The 16,652-nt window shown below is 46.4% G+C and overlaps 2 protein-coding genes across 4 annotated transcripts; one reads left to right on the top strand and one right to left on the bottom strand.

The window, feature by feature from the left end:
- The first annotated feature begins 493 nt into the window (after positions 1–493).
- Positions 494–2,085, top strand: LOC119355415 (peroxidase 31-like). Its single transcript, XM_037622218.1, has one exon. The coding sequence runs from the start codon at positions 823–825 to the stop codon at positions 1,831–1,833; it is 1,011 nt and encodes a 336-aa protein (XP_037478115.1). The 5' UTR covers positions 494–822; the 3' UTR covers positions 1,834–2,085.
- A 2,269-nt stretch (positions 2,086–4,354) lies between these two features.
- On the bottom strand, positions 4,355–9,668 carry LOC119355413 (serine/arginine repetitive matrix protein 1-like). 3 transcript variants are annotated; one of them, XR_005171580.1, is made up of 8 exons: positions 9,453–9,668; positions 8,167–8,306; positions 7,513–7,559; positions 6,585–7,399; positions 5,919–5,999; positions 5,367–5,429; positions 4,817–4,929; positions 4,355–4,737 (listed from the first exon to the last, which is right to left on the bottom strand). XR_005171580.1 is itself a non-coding variant. In XM_037622216.1 (7 exons), exons 1-7 carry the CDS (start codon positions 9,498–9,500, stop codon positions 4,870–4,872), a joined length of 1,254 nt encoding a protein of 417 aa, XP_037478113.1. In that variant the 5' UTR covers positions 9,501–9,668; the 3' UTR covers positions 4,355–4,869. The 3 variants fall into 3 exon arrangements, 2 of the variants coding, with proteins under 2 accessions (XP_037478113.1, XP_037478114.1); XM_037622216.1 differs by having other exon boundaries at positions 4,355–4,929; XM_037622217.1 differs by having other exon boundaries at positions 4,355–4,929; positions 7,519–7,559.
- Positions 9,669–16,652: the final 6,984 nt, after the last annotated feature.

Raw genomic sequence — 16,652 nt, 5'->3', positions numbered from 1 at the left:
AGTAGTTTAGGTCAGAGTTTTTTAGTCATCACATGTTTTGCGATGGGACAGATGGCGACGGTTCCTCCTCGAGCTGCTCTTTCGGGTTTCAATCCTCCTCGAGCTCGTCCGTTTGCATGAAGTCGGTGAAGCTCCGACGTAGATGTATGTCTGCCATCTCCTTGGGAGGGAGGGGGGGTTAGGGTTTCTTGTGGTGCTTGCGCCGCGGCGATATTTGATGTCAGGTGCTTCAACGACGACTGCGGCTCCAGCACGCTAATTCTTAGGGACACATGCGCAAAGACTTTTCGGCTTTTATCGACAAGGTCAGATCGACTTTGATAGAGGAGCAATGGCAGCAGCACATTAGCAGTTCTTTCTGACGATGATAGTGGTGGTTCGGTAATTCATGAGTAATTTTTATTACATTTGAAGTGTTTTGTATACTTTTGATGATTTTTCTTAATGAATATGTGTCTTTTTCCTAAAAAAAGTCATGTTTATATATTCGAAGAAAAAACAAAATCCACTGCAGAGTTTGGAGCGTGGACCACCTCCGCTTATAAAGAACTCACCGCGGTTGCGGCAGGAACATCCGTCCATCCGTCCTCGAGCTCCACCCGTCTTTACCAGGGAGGCCACCGCACCACCCTTCCCCTTAACCTTAAACCCCACAATTACTTCACTCATCAGTCATCACTAATCCTCCCACTTCACCGTTCTTCCCTTCTCCAGCCCACCGCCCTTTTCCTTTCCCCTCACCCCAATCTCCGTCTCTCTCATTTCCAAATCCAGCCACCTCCACCCCTCTCTCTCTCTCTCTCTCTCTCTCTCTCTCTCGCCATGGGCACGCTTCTCCGCCGCGTCCTCCTCTCCCTCGCGCTCCTCGCCGCCGCCGCGGCCCCCGGCGCGGCGGCGGCGGCGGCCAGGCTGTCGACGTCGTACTACAGCCGCAGCTGCCCCCGCGCGGAGCAGATCGTCTCGGACGTGGTCGCCGCCAAGCAGCAGGCCAACCCGTCCACGGCGGCGGGCACGCTGCGCCTCTTCTTCCACGACTGCTTCGTCTCCGGCTGCGACGCCTCCGTCCTCGTCTCCCCGCTCTCCTCCGACCGGACCCCGGAGCGCGCCGCGGAGATCAACCTCTCCCTCCCGGGGGACGCCTTCGACGCCGTGGCCCGCGCCAAGGCCGCGCTGGAGGCCGCCTGCCCGGGCACCGTCTCCTGCGCCGACATCCTCGCGCTGGCCGCGCGCGACCTGGTGGGGATCCTCGGCGGGCCGCGCTTCCCCGTCCCCCTCGGCCGCCGCGACGCGCGCCGCTCCGACGCGCGCGACGTGGAGGGCAACCTCCCGCGCACCAACATGTCGGCGCGCGCCATGACGGTCCTGTTCGCGCGCAAGGGCATCACGCCGCAGGAGATGGTGGCGCTGGCGGGCGCCCACACCGTGGGCTTCTCCCACTGCTCCGAGTTCGCGCACCGGGTGTACAACTACAAGGGCAAGGGCGGCGGCGCCAGCGGGCACGACCCGTCGCTGAACCCGGAGTTCGCGCGGGCGCTGCAGAGCTCCTGCGCCGGCTACGAGAGCAACCCGGACATCTCCATCTTCAACGACATCGTGACGCCGCGGGAGTTCGACGAGCTCTACTTCAAGAACCTGCCCCGGGGCCTGGGGCTGCTCGCCTCCGACGCCGCGCTGTGGGAGTACCCGCCCACCAAGGTGTTCGTCCAGCAGTACGCCGACAACCGGACCGCCTTCTTCCAGGACTTCGCCAAGGCCATGCAGAAGCTCGGCACCGTCGGCGTCAAGACGGGGCGGCAGGGCGTCGTCAGGCGGCAGTGCGACATCCTCGACTAGGTCCGGCGACCGCGCGCGTTGCTACAGCTTTGCCTAATGTTGTGCCGTCGCTAGTCCGGTGAAAATTGGGCGATATTAGGATTGGATTTTGGTGCGTGTCCGCTCTCTGATTTTCTGAATGAACTCGTGAATTGTGATGCTTTTCGGTCTTGTGAATCGAAAAGCGAGCGACGAAGGCCGTCCAATTCGGCGAGTGGCGCTGGGCCGTTGGCACCTCCCTTTCTGTTACGCAAGTCGTTATCGTCGCCTGGACTGGTTCATCTTGTGCATGCGTTGTTACTTTCAGTCATACATACATTCCGCGTAGTCATCACGGAACGCTCAATTGCCGCCGCCGAATGCTCCTCTTGCGGTTATTACGCAGCTACCGGCGGCGGATACACGGAACGTAGCATAATCACGCGACCAACGGCAACGAAGGTGACACGAGCAGATTGCCGGCCGTTGGGGTTGGCACATGGGAGGGCAAGGCAACATTGGCTGCTGCCTTTTTCTTGTACAGCGCCGGGCGGCCGAAATCACTGTTCTGAACTTAACATTGATCTTTGTCATAAAATAAACTCGATTTAAAAGTATTTCATGATCTGACCATTTTAGAAACGCCAGATCCCGCGGCGTTGCTACGACATATAGAAACGCCAACGTATGCTGCGTTTTTTATCCACATTAAAACGCCGAGGTATGCAACGTTTCTGATCCACATGGAAACGCCATTGGTGTTGGCGTTTCTTCCTGACATGGAAACGCCATAGGTGGTGGCGTTGCTGGCGTACATGGTTGGAACAACGATGCCAACTATGCGAAGGGGTACACATGGACATGGTTCGTGAGAAGGAGCAGCAGGGTAGGCATTCAAAAAGTGACTTGACGTGACGATGACGATGTTTGATGGGTGGTGGGGCAGATTGCATGCAGCAACTTTTGTCTAATGACATACTGCCACTGTAGCAACATGCACAGTGCGATGTGATGTTGACACCCTGCGTTAATCTTGCAGGTAATGCATGTTTCGCAAATTAGTTCGCAGATCATCAATCAAATCTAATGAGCTGGTTCATTTGGCCGGATAAAAACAGATTGTTAAAATCTAAAAACAACTATAGAAGACTCTAAATTGCAAGGAAACTATTAATACAGTTTATGGGCTTCATATTGTAAGAAATTTCTTAACTTTAATCCTCCAAAATCTTGAGCGAGCCAAGAGATTTCCCTGAGTACTATATGACAAAATGTACTCCTAAAATAATCACAAGCGAAATGTAGTTGCTGATAGCCAGAAATGCAATATTTGGCAATCAAATTCGCAATATATTTGGCCGAGTAAAAAAAGATGGATAAAAAATAAAAATAACTAGAAGACTGTCTAATGAAGATTTTAGATGACAGAGTATAGTTTTACAGTTTAACATGATTTGTGACAAGAATAACATTGGGCATTATTTGAATTTTTTTTAAAATATAACAGACGCCACACTTATAAATGAATCTAATAGTATGTATGAGACTAATTCTTGTTTAACCGCCATACCAAAAATGTTAAAATCCTACTTCAAGTAACTCACGCTGGAAAATGTTTAATTCCTACTTTCAGTAAATCACACTGACTAACAACTCTTGTTAGCAACAGTGAATCATTCTATGTGGTCACGTGGGGTAGCAGTGTGGAGCATGGTGCCGTCCTTTGAGCTAGATGGCAGGTCGGGCTGTTTGTTTGTTGCTTTTCACGGTCAATAGAAAATGCACCGGCGCCCTAGATTTCTGTCAGTAAGGCTAGGGCTGTCAGCCGGTACATGATGGCGAGCATCTAGGCTAGGGCCATTTAGAAACGCCAACACCCATGACGTTTGCATGTCAGTCAGAAACGCCAACAACTATGGCGTTTTCATATGGAGCAAAAACACGGCATACTTCGGCGTTTTCATATGGAGCAAAAACGCGGCATACGTCGGCGTTTTCATATGAAGCAGAAACAGGGCATACCTCGACGTTTCTATGTGTCTTAGCAACACCACGGAATTTGGCGTTTTCAAAAGGGTCAGATTGTGAAGTACTTTTAAGTCAAATTCATTTTGTGACAAAGATTACTGTTAAGGTCAGAACAGTGATTTTGGCCGCCCCGGGCCGGTTCATGTCGGCTGAAGCTTTTTTCGGTTGCGTTTTAATGGTGGACCCTCGACTGGACCGATGCCGGTGCAGGGAGGCATCTGGTGGTGCATGGACGGTCTGATTTTTTCGATTCGGTGCCTTCCATTGTGACAGTTTGGATAGCATGGATAGCAAATGATTAGGCCAAACATTCACGTCCATTTCCAGGGCCAATAGTTCGCGTCATTGTACAATGATAACAGATGAAAGAACTGGCGCACGACAGCTTGCACGGGTTCTGCTGAGCCGTCGCTACTCAGCTGCAGTGCATAATCAACCATTTCCTGCTAGTAATTCATGATGTTAAACGCTGCTCTATCCTAGCAATACAGTTATAGAGTAGAGCGTCCTAAACATCGTTCAAGAACAACACTAATTGAAAACCCGGGGTAACTCTGGTATACAGGCAACACAACTATGCACAATCCATATGGCAAAGATTGACAGTTGAACAAATGTAGGTAGGAGCAGTCAAACTGAAAAAACAATCTACTACTTCCTCCATGCACAAGACTGGTGGAATTCGATGGCCATTTGGCATACATAATAGATTGGGTTAGTTGTATCCCTCATCATGTTCCCCAAAATACAGGAAGTCCAGATTGATGATGGCGCTAGACCATGTTGTATCCACTCTGTTTCAAACCCTACTGCTGTTAACAAATACAGCAGGGCAGCATATCGCCGCCAGTGGTACGATTCGGAGCATCAGCTGACAAGACATGACTTTACACAAGCCAAGAACAGGGCGACATTAATCTATCAGCAACAAAAAAAAAGGTTAACTAAGCCAGACTACCAGTGAGGATATACAAGATCCGCATTAGAGCATGCTTACACCAATAAAAATGCATTCCCAGCAAATGTTCAACGTCACAGAGCACATGCTGCTCATCTTTGCCGTTGTTTTCCGTAAGGTGCCGCCGCAAGGAGTATCTTCTTCCTGGGGCCCTGATCCAATGCAATGGTGTTACTCTAGTCAAAACTACAAGAGAAAGCCTATCTTCTACAGGACTCCAAAGCGGTAATTACTACTATGTCAAAAACGCTCTTATATTATGGGACGGAGGGAGTAAGTACTATGTATATTTGGCATGCTCTTGCTAGATTCTGAAGGTAAGTTCCTCCATTATGCATGTTCAAGTACTAGAAGCATGCTAACGAAATTACAACGAAAAAACATAGCATGCAATGCAGACACTATTCCTAACTACTATCAAGTTCGGTTGTGCTGAAAGCATGCAACTCATGTCTATCATTTCAATCCCGTTAATATTTGATGTTTCCAGTGTAATCAGATATAGTAGCTTTTAGGAAAAAACATACTCAGAGCAAGAAAATCACGATGTATCATGTAAAGCGGCTAGTAATTGAACGACAAACACTACCATTGGTACTCCCATATCTTTGAGGTCGCTGTCTTTCATCTGACTCAATGCGGCCATATCCACCTGCAAACAAGTAAATACAAAGGAAAATGAACACTCCATAATAAAACATATATGTCTAAACATACTCATGGATTCAAGAGTATACTTGAATTGAATGGACTGACGAACACATTCTGGATCTTGAAGAAAGAAAGAAGGAAACATCCAATGGTAGTAGTTGAAAGATCGAATAGGGTAGAGTCAACAGAGGAACATGCATAGGAATGAAATAGTTTTAATGGAAAGATAATTGTGAAAGAAGAGAGATAAGAGACCGAAAGGATAGAGAATGTAATGAATTGTCCAGATTATACAAAAATAACAGCTAGAGCCCCTCGGGGGCATAAATTCATAACTCCATGCAAAACATCAAACAGAAGGCATCAAATGCTAATACATGAGCACTATGGGTAGCAAACAGATAACCCATTATCCGCAGGAAATATGTCTATTTGGGCATTATAAATATGGATTTAAAAGTTGGAAACAATCAAGATAACGGAAAATCACCTCCTCAGCCTGAAAGAGAACAACATACTTCTCAAGTCCCATTGAATTCAGTAATCCAGTAACTGTCGACGGTACTTCTTTCTGCAAATCACACAGAATAATGTCAGAAAATCTGGAGCAAAATCACATAACAGAATGATTGCATAACCAGAAACTCGCTAATATAATCGACACAAGACTCGCAATTGGTCAGCATAACTGGATGTTGAAAAATTCTCACATCAACAACTATAGGCAAAGTGAACAGAAATTCAGCTATAAGCCTGTAACCAAGGGCAACATGAAGAGAAAACTGAGCTAATGGTCAGCACACATGATGATATATTGCATACATAGCAATGACCACGTTTTACCAATGTCAACTTTATGTCTCATGGTGTTCTACGAACTATGAAGCCTGCTGTATTGAGCAGCACTAAGCAAATACATCACTGGAACCTAACCAAAGTGCAAGATGAACCTTATAGGCAGAGATAGTTTGTAATAAGTTCACATTCGAGTTCCTTCTCAAATCATAATTGACAAATTTCACGGCACCAACAACATTGTAGGACAAACAACAGATACTGTCCCAAAAGACCATTGAAAAGGAAGAGCACAAAATAAAGCAATAAAGTGAACATTTAGAAGCCAGGCTAATTTCAGATATATGAGAGAGATACAAACCAGCACAGGGGATGTAGGCCGGCGTCCAGATTGTGTGATTCCATTAGTTTGTTGTCCTCTATCGATCCCAATGGTAGAGCTGTCTTCGTAAGGTTGATGGGTTCTTAACGTGTCAGCAGCATCTCTTGTGATATGACTAGAAGGTCTTGTGGTACCGACAGATCGAAGGGATGGAATGGACCCTGTATGATCATATGTTCTTGGGGGAGACATGCCTCTTCGAACACTTCTTGGAGGAGACATGCCTCTTTGAACACTTCTTGGAGGAGACATGCCTCTTCGAACACTTCTTGGAGGAGACATGCCTCTTCGGGCACTTCTTGGGGGAGACATGCCTCTTCGAGAACTTATCGGGGGAGACATGCCTCTCCGAACGGCCCTCGGGGGAGACATGCCTCTTCGAACACTTCTTGGGGGAGTCATGTCTCTTCGAACACTTGGAAGCTTGTCTGGGGACGTATACCTCAAACAATCAGCGGTCCACGAGGGATAAGGTTTTCCTGAAGACTCCAACTTGAACAACCCATCTGCACTCCTTGACGAAGGCACTTGGCTTACAAGAGTAGAGGCTCTTGACTCTGGGACTCTCCCCCTCAAACCATATCCAGATCCTGATTCTGGGATTTCCCCCTCATCATAACTAGACCTTGATTCTGGATCACCCCTTCTTGCCTCGTATCCCTGGAGTTTCTTTGACTTCCTGGAAAGCTTTTCACGGAGATCCACTCCATTCTGTTCTGCCTCACTGTTGCTCTTCTGTGTCAAGCCTTTCCTCATAAGCTTCAGCCTTAAATCATCCCTGCCAATCTGGCGAGCTTCAATATTATACAGCCCAACGTATGCAGGAAAACAAAAGGAAGTGTCAGGCAGACAGCTCAGTATTGAAATCTTAGAATACTGATAGTGGAAATGAAATGTTTATCGTCACCCAAACCATCATCTCCAAGCTGCGAGCTACTGCTTTCTGTTTGCCGTCTGCAGGGAACAGTAATATAAGAGAGTAAAAATTTATAAGCAAACACTTTCAACAGATGCTCAAACTGAGGACACGACAGAAAGAGACATGCAGTGAGCTGCAGTCTGGAGCACGAAAAGTAATTGAACATAAAGACAGCCAATGGAACTTGCAGATAGCAAGTGCTTTCTTTATTAAACAAAATAAAGATAGTAAGTAAAAGTGCAACATCTGTACAAAGGTAGCTAAAATTGAATAATAAATATGCAAAAGAGACACACACAGTGCAATATACTTCACTGAATATAACAAAACATGCAGGGACAAGAATAAAAGAGACATGTGATGTAGAATTATAACTAATAAACTGGCAGGGTCCTACTTGACAAGTGAACATATAAAGTGACAAGCTGACACTAGCATGCATTAGAACATAGAGTATGGAGGACTGTAAAACTGAAGCCATGACACACAATAGGGGGTGAAACACCACAAAGGGATTCACTCCATTTCCATTACCATCTGAAACATCTGATATGCAAGGGTCATTGTGTATACTGCTTCTAATTAAAAACTTTGCAACACTGTTTCAATAAACATTGAGTAATGTAGATGAAGCAAATATACCTTTTATTACTCTGCTGACTTCCATACAAATCAGAATCAGCCACATTATTTCCTAACCTCTCTCGGACAGGTCGCTTTCTTCCTGATACTGGCACTTCATCATCGTTACCCATATCAGAAATAGTTCGCCTTTTGACAACCTGCAATCCAAAAAAATAAAGTGAGGAGGGCAAAGTTGAATAATTGATGCAGCATTCTGAAGCCTTAAAAGAAATAAAAATATATTTAAATACACAATCAAGATACTGGCATCCATGGTAACATTCACAACACAGAATGGCCTGAAAAAAGGGGGTCTGTTACCAACTTCAAGATAGTTACTACTCCCTCCATTCCTAAATACAATACCTTTTAGAGATTTCACTATGGACTATATACGGATGTATATAGACATACTTTAGAGTGTAGATTCACTCATTTTGCTCCGTATGTAGTCTATAGTGGAATCTCTAAAAGGTCTTATATTTAGGAACGGAGGGAGTAGTACTTACCAGCACCCCATTATCTAAAAAAAAACAAAAAGAAAACATAACCAGCCATGGAATGAAGTGGTAGCTGAATTGGTCAGCCAAAAATTGTACAAGTGCAAACAGGAAGGAGATGAATTGACATGCATTCTTCTATCACCTTATGGTTAACACCGACACAGCTCTGAATTCAGGACTTGCAATATGATAATAGTCAATACAGCCAGCAGAGAGCAATCAACCATTGGACAACAGGGCATGACCTGAAGGTTTGAACACTAGTTACAAGAAAACATCCCCAATACAGTGGTTTCCCCTCAATTCAAAAATGTGTTACGGGGCTAGCTATTCAAGTGACATTTGTCTCTAATCGTGAAAACCATGTACTTACTCCCCAACACACCCACAAACCCACCAGAGGCAAAGACACCTAGAAACTACCGTTAACTCACCATTTGTCAACAACTAAGTAAATCACGTAACTTTACTCATCCCTAATCAATACCTACAGGAAATCACAACACCCTTTGATGCAACACTCACTTAGAAGTTAGAACCTTCGGGAGAGATGAAAATTCAAGCCAACAATGTATCCACCACTGAGCGCACCAAAATCGCAGCTATGACTAGTGGAAACTGAGCATCTCGCCGCGCGCGCTAGAGCTACGGCTTGACTAAAGCTGTACTACATCCGATCATCCGTCTCGTTTCTAATCAACCAAACCGGCGACGGGGGCACAGCCGAATCACAGACGAGCAATCAAGATACAGAGGAATCCCACGAGCGTCAGAGCCCTGAGATCCGAGCCGACGGCTCACCTGGCCGCTGCGGCCGAGGGTGATGGTGACCTTCGCCGTGGATGCCATCGCCGCCGCTCCCCGCGGGTTACAGCCTTCGCCGGGGCCCTGGAAGGGCGAGGAGGGTGGCGGGGCGGCCGGCGGCGCGACGCAGAGGGGCGGTTAGGGTTTGTGGCGAATGGAGATTGGGGCGTGGCGAAGTTTACCGGCGCTTGAGACGGGACGGGGAGGGGGAGGGGGGTGGGGGTCCTCGGGTTCGATTTGGTAGCACGAAGCCACCAAGGTGCGGGCTTTTTTGCGCTTTCCCTTCCGGATTTCGGTTTTCGTATATGAATTTTATTCGGCTCCAAATTCGGTTTGTTTGGTGATGTTTATCGCCTGTCCACGGCGTGGGTGTGTCGGCAACGGTTGTGATGTGCCCCCCGGGTGACCGACGGACCGTCGTGGGCCACGGCCGCACGATTGGGTGGTTCGCCTCCGAATCAAACAGTTGATGTGGACTTCTTTTTTCTTTTTTTTGAAAAAGGCAAAGGCCGTATAGTAAGTACTCCCTCCGTAAACTAATATAAGAGTGTTTAATAGTGATGTAAACACTTTTATATTAGTTTACGGAGGGAGTAGCACATACCCTTACAAAAACATCCTTACACAAACCTTGAGGGTGCTGAAGTTTTCCTTCTGCATCCATCGTCTATGCGCATCGAGCAAAACTCGTTGTTGTTTCTGTGTCTTTTTCGTCTCAACGGAGCAAAGTTGTTTAAACTTAGGAGCTTGTATAAAAGCAGCGTTCGAGAAATTGTTGATGTAGACCAGAGAAGCCCGCGGCTAAAAATTTGCATAGAAAATCGTCGCGCAGGAGAATTCTTTTTTTATGAAGAGAGCCTTTGAAATGCCCTAGTCTCAGTCGGACGGAGTTAGAGAACACAAATCCCACGCGGCCCTTGACGTATAGCCACGTTGTCTGCTCTGCATGACAACATGACCGTGAAAAATCTGCAGAAGAAAACACTGAGCTGGAAGAACATGACCTAAGGACACACCATCATCCACACCTCTCCTGGTGTGGCAAAAGAAGTGTCACCAAAACGAGGACGGTGTGATGAGACTTTATTCCACGCCGATGACGATGCCATCTCTCGCCACCGCAGGACGAAGATCTGCCTAATGTCCCAAGAAAGGGAAATTACAACTTCCACCGGTAGATCAGGACCTCTCGGGAGCTTAGAGTTTGTACGGATCTCTACTTAGAGAATGTCCCAATCATTATTATCCATCTTGGATGGTTTGCGTTGGATAAATTAGCACCTTATCGATTAATCTAATCCACGAGTAAACAGTAAGCATGGCAATCACAGTACGCAACTCATATCGATACATAAGCATGTAAGTACATACAGTACATAAAATCGAAACATCTATGAGCACATCATATACAACTAGCACATGGGCGAGTAAAATGAGGGATGGAAAGATCATACCCTCCGGTTGGCCAGGCCAACGCGGCGGCGACGACGGCAGGCTCGGCGGCGTCCGTGGCCTTCTTCTTGGTGGCGGCGCCGTCAGCCATGGTGTCGATGTAGGGGAGGTAGTGGAAGCAGAGGAGGACGAAGACAGGGACAGATCAGGAGCAGTCGCGTCGAGACGCTCCCCAAAAACCTTATTGTTGTTCTCCCGGATAGGATCTCGAACGATAGGGTTCCGGAGGCACCTGCTCTCCCAACCAACCGTGCACGCTGTCGTCGGGATGGGATCGCCGGGAGTAGCATAGAGAGAGGAACAAAAGATGACGGCTAGGGTTATGCAGGAGGGAGGGAATGAGTTCTGGTTCACTCCACAGACCAATGCCTCCTTATATAGGTTGTCGGGTAGATGGGCCTGGGCTTAGGCCCATGATTGAGTCTGCGAACAGCCCACGGTCCAACGTCTCGTTCAATGGCATTTTCGTTAGCAACTCGTTAGTTAATCCACAATTCAGATTGCATCGGATTGCAAGCGGATGGTAGAAGATGTCCACAAAAGCTCGTCATCGGAATATGGAGCTATAGTGCATGAAATAATACATCGTGCTAATTTTTTTATGTCATGTAAAGTAGTCCATGAGTTTAGGAGCTCGAATTCCGAGGCTCACAATCTCGCTAAGTATGCTTTGTCTCTGGGTTTTGGCCGTCATGTGTGGTTGGGCCAGCCTGGAGAGCTTGATTTTGTATCGTTAAACATTATGGAGAGTGAATAAAGCATGCGAGGTTGTCTAAAAAAAGTTAATCCACAATTAACTAACCGTTCATGACTGACAAAAAAAGGCTCGGCTCGGCTCATCCCCACAACCCGCAGTATGCGCGCGTCGTGACGAGGCGAGGCGGACGACGGAGGAGGAGGAGCGCGCGTGTACAACTCCTCTTCCCAAGTTCCCAATGGCATGTGATAGAGCAACCCTTATAAAGGAGTCTCGCTCTTACTACTGTAGCAGTATGGTACTAAACCTCCTGATGACCCATAAGTATAGGGGGTCGCTACAGTCTTTGAGGATAGTATTTCACCCAAAATTATTGATTCGACACAACAAGAGCCAAAGAATATTTATAAGCCTTAGCAGTTGAGTTGACAATTCAACCACACCTGAGAAGTTGTTTCTGTGCAGCAAAATATTACTAGCACAATAATAAGGTAATTTTGATAGCAGTGATAACAGTAAGAATTTTGTAGCAGTTGCAATAGCAGTAGCAATATTAGTAACTTAGCAAAAACAATATGAGTAAAGCGTAGACATGGAGTAGTGATGGATATTTGGATGACATTCATTATGTAACAGTCACAACCTAGAGTGACACACAATAGCTCCAATTCATCAATCATATGTGGGCATGTATTTCGTATATAGTCATACGTGTTTATAATAAGAACTTGCATAATATCTTTTGTCCTACCCTCCCATGGCAGCGGGGTCCTAATGAAAACTAAGGGTAATTAAGGTGCTCCAATTAATAAAGAAGTGGAATAAAATACTGACACATAGTGAATAATTGATCTCCTCAAATTACAGTAATCCTCGAAGAGTATCCCAATTATTGTCACATCAGGGTCTAGGATAAGAACAATAACTAGTGCGTATAACTTGCAAATAGGATAAAAAACTCAAACATATTCATGAAAACATAATTAGCGCAAATCAGGAATCATTGCACTCAGGTCCTAGTGGATACTAGGGATCAAGCCCTAACAAATTGACTCGATTACATGACGAATCTCATCCATCTCCCTCTACCTCCAATATGTCGATGATGAAATTACTCACTCCCAGTGGTGAGCATCTTGATGTTGTTGATGATGATAGCGACGAATTCCCCTCTCTAGAGCCCCGAACGGAGTTCAGATCAGGCCTCCGATGAAGAACAGAAGGCGGTGGCGGTTTCGTATCATAAAACACAATGAAACTTTCTCTCTGATTTTGTTCTCACGAAGACTGTACTTATGGACTTGGAGGTAGGGCAAATGGAGCATCATGGGACCCACACGTTCAAGTGGCGTGCCCTAGTGGAGTGTCCCTGAGCTTGTGGCTCTGTGGTGACCCCTCTCTGGTAACTCTTTGCGCTAGTACTTTTTATATATTCCAAAATAATTCTCCGCAAAATTCCGTTCAATTCCGAGAACTTTTTATTTGTCCACAAAAAATAACATCAACGTCTAAGGCATAGCCTAGTGGTGGGAAAGGGCTGATGCCTTCCCACCCACCCAGGTTCAAGGCATGGTACTTGCAATTTGGGTTTGTTGCACCAATTATACTGTATGGGGTTCCCTTACAGTCTTTCTGTCAAAAAAACATCAATGTAGCTCTACTAAAACAATGTCAGTCCGGGTTAGTTTCATTCAAATCATGCAAATTAGAGTCAAAACAAGAGCAAAAGTGTTTAGAAAAGCCGGTACATTGGAGACGTATCAACTCCCCCAAGCTTAACTCGTTACTTGTTCTCAAGCAGTTCAGTTGAGAAACTGAAAGTGACGAAGAATTTTTTTACAAACTATTTTGTTTCTGTTGTAGTATATAAGCTTAACTAGTAACACAAGTTCTCAACAAAGATCATGAACTAGCCATCTAAATGATAACACTTAGAACTCATACTCATGTCAGTGGCATAATCAACTAGAGAGCAATAATAACATATCTCAAATGCTAAACTTTGTCAAAACGGCCATGATATAATATGACAAAATAGTATCTCGCTAGCCCTTATGAGGCCACAAAACATAAATGCAGAGCACATCCGAAGTTCAAGCGGTGACTAAACATTGTAATTCAGGGTTGAGGGAGTCCTGGAATAAGGGGTCCTCGAGAGTCCGGCCCATGTGTTGTGAGCCGGACTGATGGGCCGTGAAGATACAAGGTAGAAGGGCTTCCCCGTGTCCGGATGGGACTCTCCTTTGCGTGGATGACAAGTTTGGCATCCGGATGTGTAGTTTCCTTCCTCTGTAAACCGACTCTGTACAACCCTAGGCCCCTCCGGTATCTATATAAACCGAAGGGGTTAGTCCGTAGAGGCAATCAAAATTCATATAGGCTTGACATCTAGGGTTTAGCCATTACGATCTCGAGGTAGATCAACTCTTGTAACCCATATACTCATCAAATACAATCAAGCAGGATGTAGGGTTTTACCTCCCTTAAGAGGGCCCAAACCTGGGTAAACATCGTGTCCCCCTTGTCTCTTATTACCTTCGATCCTCAGACGCACAGTTTGGGACCCCCTACCCGAGATCGACCGGATTTGACACCAACATTGGTGCTTTCATTGAGAGTTCCACTGTGCCGTCGACAGAAGGTTTGATGGCTCGTTCGATCATCAACAACGATACTATTTCGGGAGAAACTTTCCCTCCCGGTTAAATTTTTGTGTTCGGCGGTTTCGCTCTGCATGCCAACTCAATTGGACACCTCGAACAGATCGACAGCTATGCCCCAGGTCATCAGGTTAGTTTTGGGAACCTAAATTATGTCGCTGATATCCGAGGAGACTTGATCTTCGAAGGGTTTGCGACCCCGACCACCGCTCTGGCCTTAGATCCGGAGTAAACTGTCGGGTCTGAAGACGGGAGTTTGGAGCCCGCCGGACTCTCTGCTATGAAGCTCACTATCGGAGATCCGGAGGCGATTGTGTCCTCGGCAAGCCCGGAGTCAAACTGGGTTCCCCCTATCATTGAAAGGACGGATCCGCCCCCGGACTCTTGCTTTGAACTCTCAAAGTCCATGAAGGAAATATGCCCTAGAGGCAATAATAAAGTTATTATTTATTTCCTTATATCATGATAAATGTTTATTATTCATGCTAGAATTGTATTAACCAGAAACATAATACATGTGTGTATACATAGACAAACGGAGTGTCACTAGTATGGCTCTACTTGACTAGCTCGTTGATCAAAGATGGTTAAGTTTCCTAACCATTGACATGGATTGTCATTTGATTAACGGGATCACATCATTAGGAGAATAATGTGATTGACTTGACCCATTTCGTTAGCTTAGCACTTGATCATTTAGTTTGTTGCTATTGCTTTCTTCATGACTTATACATGTTCCTATGACTATGAGATTATGCAACTCCTGTTTACCAGAGGAACACTTTGTGTGCTACCAAACATCACAACGTAACTGGGTGATTATAAAGGTGCTCTACAGGTGTCTCCAAAGGTACTTGTTAGGTTGGCGTATTTCGAGATTAGGATTTGTCACTCCGATTGTCGGAGAGGTTTCTCTGGGCCCTCTCGGTAATGCACATCACTTAAGCCTTGCAAGCATTGCAACTAATGAGTTAGTTATGGGATGATGTATTACGGAACGAGTAAAGAGACTTGCCGATAACGAGATTGAACTAGGTATTGAGATACCGACGATCGAATCTCGGGCAAGTAACATACCGATGACAAAGGGAAAAACGTATGTTGTTATGCGGTTTGACCGATAAAGATCTTCGTAGAATATGTAGGAGCCAATATGAGCATCCAGGTTCCGCTATTGGTTATTGACCGGGACGTGTCTCGGTCATGTCTACATAGTTCTCGAACCCGTAGGGTCCGCACGCTTAACGTTTTGATGACAGTTATATTATGAGTTTATGAGTTTTGATGTACCGAAGGTTGTTCGGAGTCCCGGATGTGATCACGGACATGGCGAGGAGTCTCGAAATGGTCGAGACATGAAGATTGATATATTGGATGACAGTATTCGGACACCGGAATGGTTTCGGGGGTTATCAGATATATACCGGAGTACCGGGGGGTTACCGGAACCCCCCCGGGGGTTATTGGGCCTCATGGGCCCAAAGTGGTGGAAGAGGAGAGGCAACAGGAGGTGGCGCGCAGCCCCCCTTACCCCAATCCGAATTGGGAAAGGGGAGGGGGCGCGGCCCCCTTCTCCTTCCTTCTCTCCACCTCCTCCTTCCCCCTTCTCCTAGTTGGAATAGGAAAGGGGGTGAGATAGTCCTGGATTAGGGGGTGTCCGGATGGCCGGACTATACCTTCGGCCGGACTCCTGGACTATGAAGATACAAGATTGAAGACTTCGTCCCGTGTCCGGAAGGGACTTTTCCTTGGCGTGGAAGGCAAGCTTGGCGATACGGATATGTAGATCTCCTACCATTGTAACCGACTCTGTGTAACCCTAGCCCTCTTCGGTGTCTATATAAACCGGAGAGTTTTAGTCCGTAGGACGAACAACAATCATACCATAGGCTAGCTTCTAGGGTTTAGCCTCTCTGATCTCGTGGTAGATCTACTCTTGTACTACCCATATCATCAATATTAATCAAGCAGGACATAGGGTTTTACCTCCATCAAGAGGGCCCGAACCTGGGTAAAACATCGTGTCCCCTGCCTCCTGTTACCATCCGGCCTAGACGCACAGTTCGGGACCCCCTACCCAAGATCCGCCGGTTTTGACACTGACGTTGGTGCTTTCATTGAGAGTTCCTCTGTGTCGTCACTTTTAGGCCCGATGGCTTCTTCGATCATCAACAGCGATGCGATCCAGGGTGAGACTTTTCTCCCTGGACAGATCTTCATATTCAGCGGCTTTGCACTGCGGGCCAATTCTCTTAGTCATCTGGAGCAGATCGAAAGCTACGCCCCTGGCCATCAGGTCAGATTTGGAAGTTTGAACTACACGGCCGACATCCGTGGAGACTTGATCTTCGACGGATTCGAGCCACAGCCGAGCGCGCCGCACTGTCA

The sequence above is a fragment of the Triticum dicoccoides genome, chromosome 2A (genome assembly GCF_002162155.2).
Source record: "Triticum dicoccoides isolate Atlit2015 ecotype Zavitan chromosome 2A, WEW_v2.0, whole genome shotgun sequence".
Lineage (NCBI taxonomy): Eukaryota > Viridiplantae > Streptophyta > Magnoliopsida > Poales > Poaceae > Triticum > Triticum dicoccoides.
This window is presented reverse-complemented; position numbering and strand designations above follow the sequence as displayed.

Bases quoted from the DNA above. Each gene is read 5' to 3' on its own strand.
- LOC119355415 (XM_037622218.1), top strand. From the start codon at position 823: ATGGGCACGCTTCTCCGCCGCGTCCTCCTCTCCCTCGCGCTCCTCGCC.
- LOC119355413 (XM_037622216.1), bottom strand. From the start codon at position 9,500: ATGGCATCCACGGCGAAGGTCACCATCACCCTCGGCCGCAGCGGCCAG. The intron at 5,430-5,918 runs GTGATTTTCCGT...ACTTGTTTGCAG, and splicing joins TTCTCTTTCAGGCTGAGGAG to GTGGATATGGCCGCATTGAG. The intron at 4,930-5,366 runs GTAGTGTTTGTC...GCATTGGATCAG, and splicing joins AAGATATGGGAGTACCAATG to GGCCCCAGGAAGAAGATACT.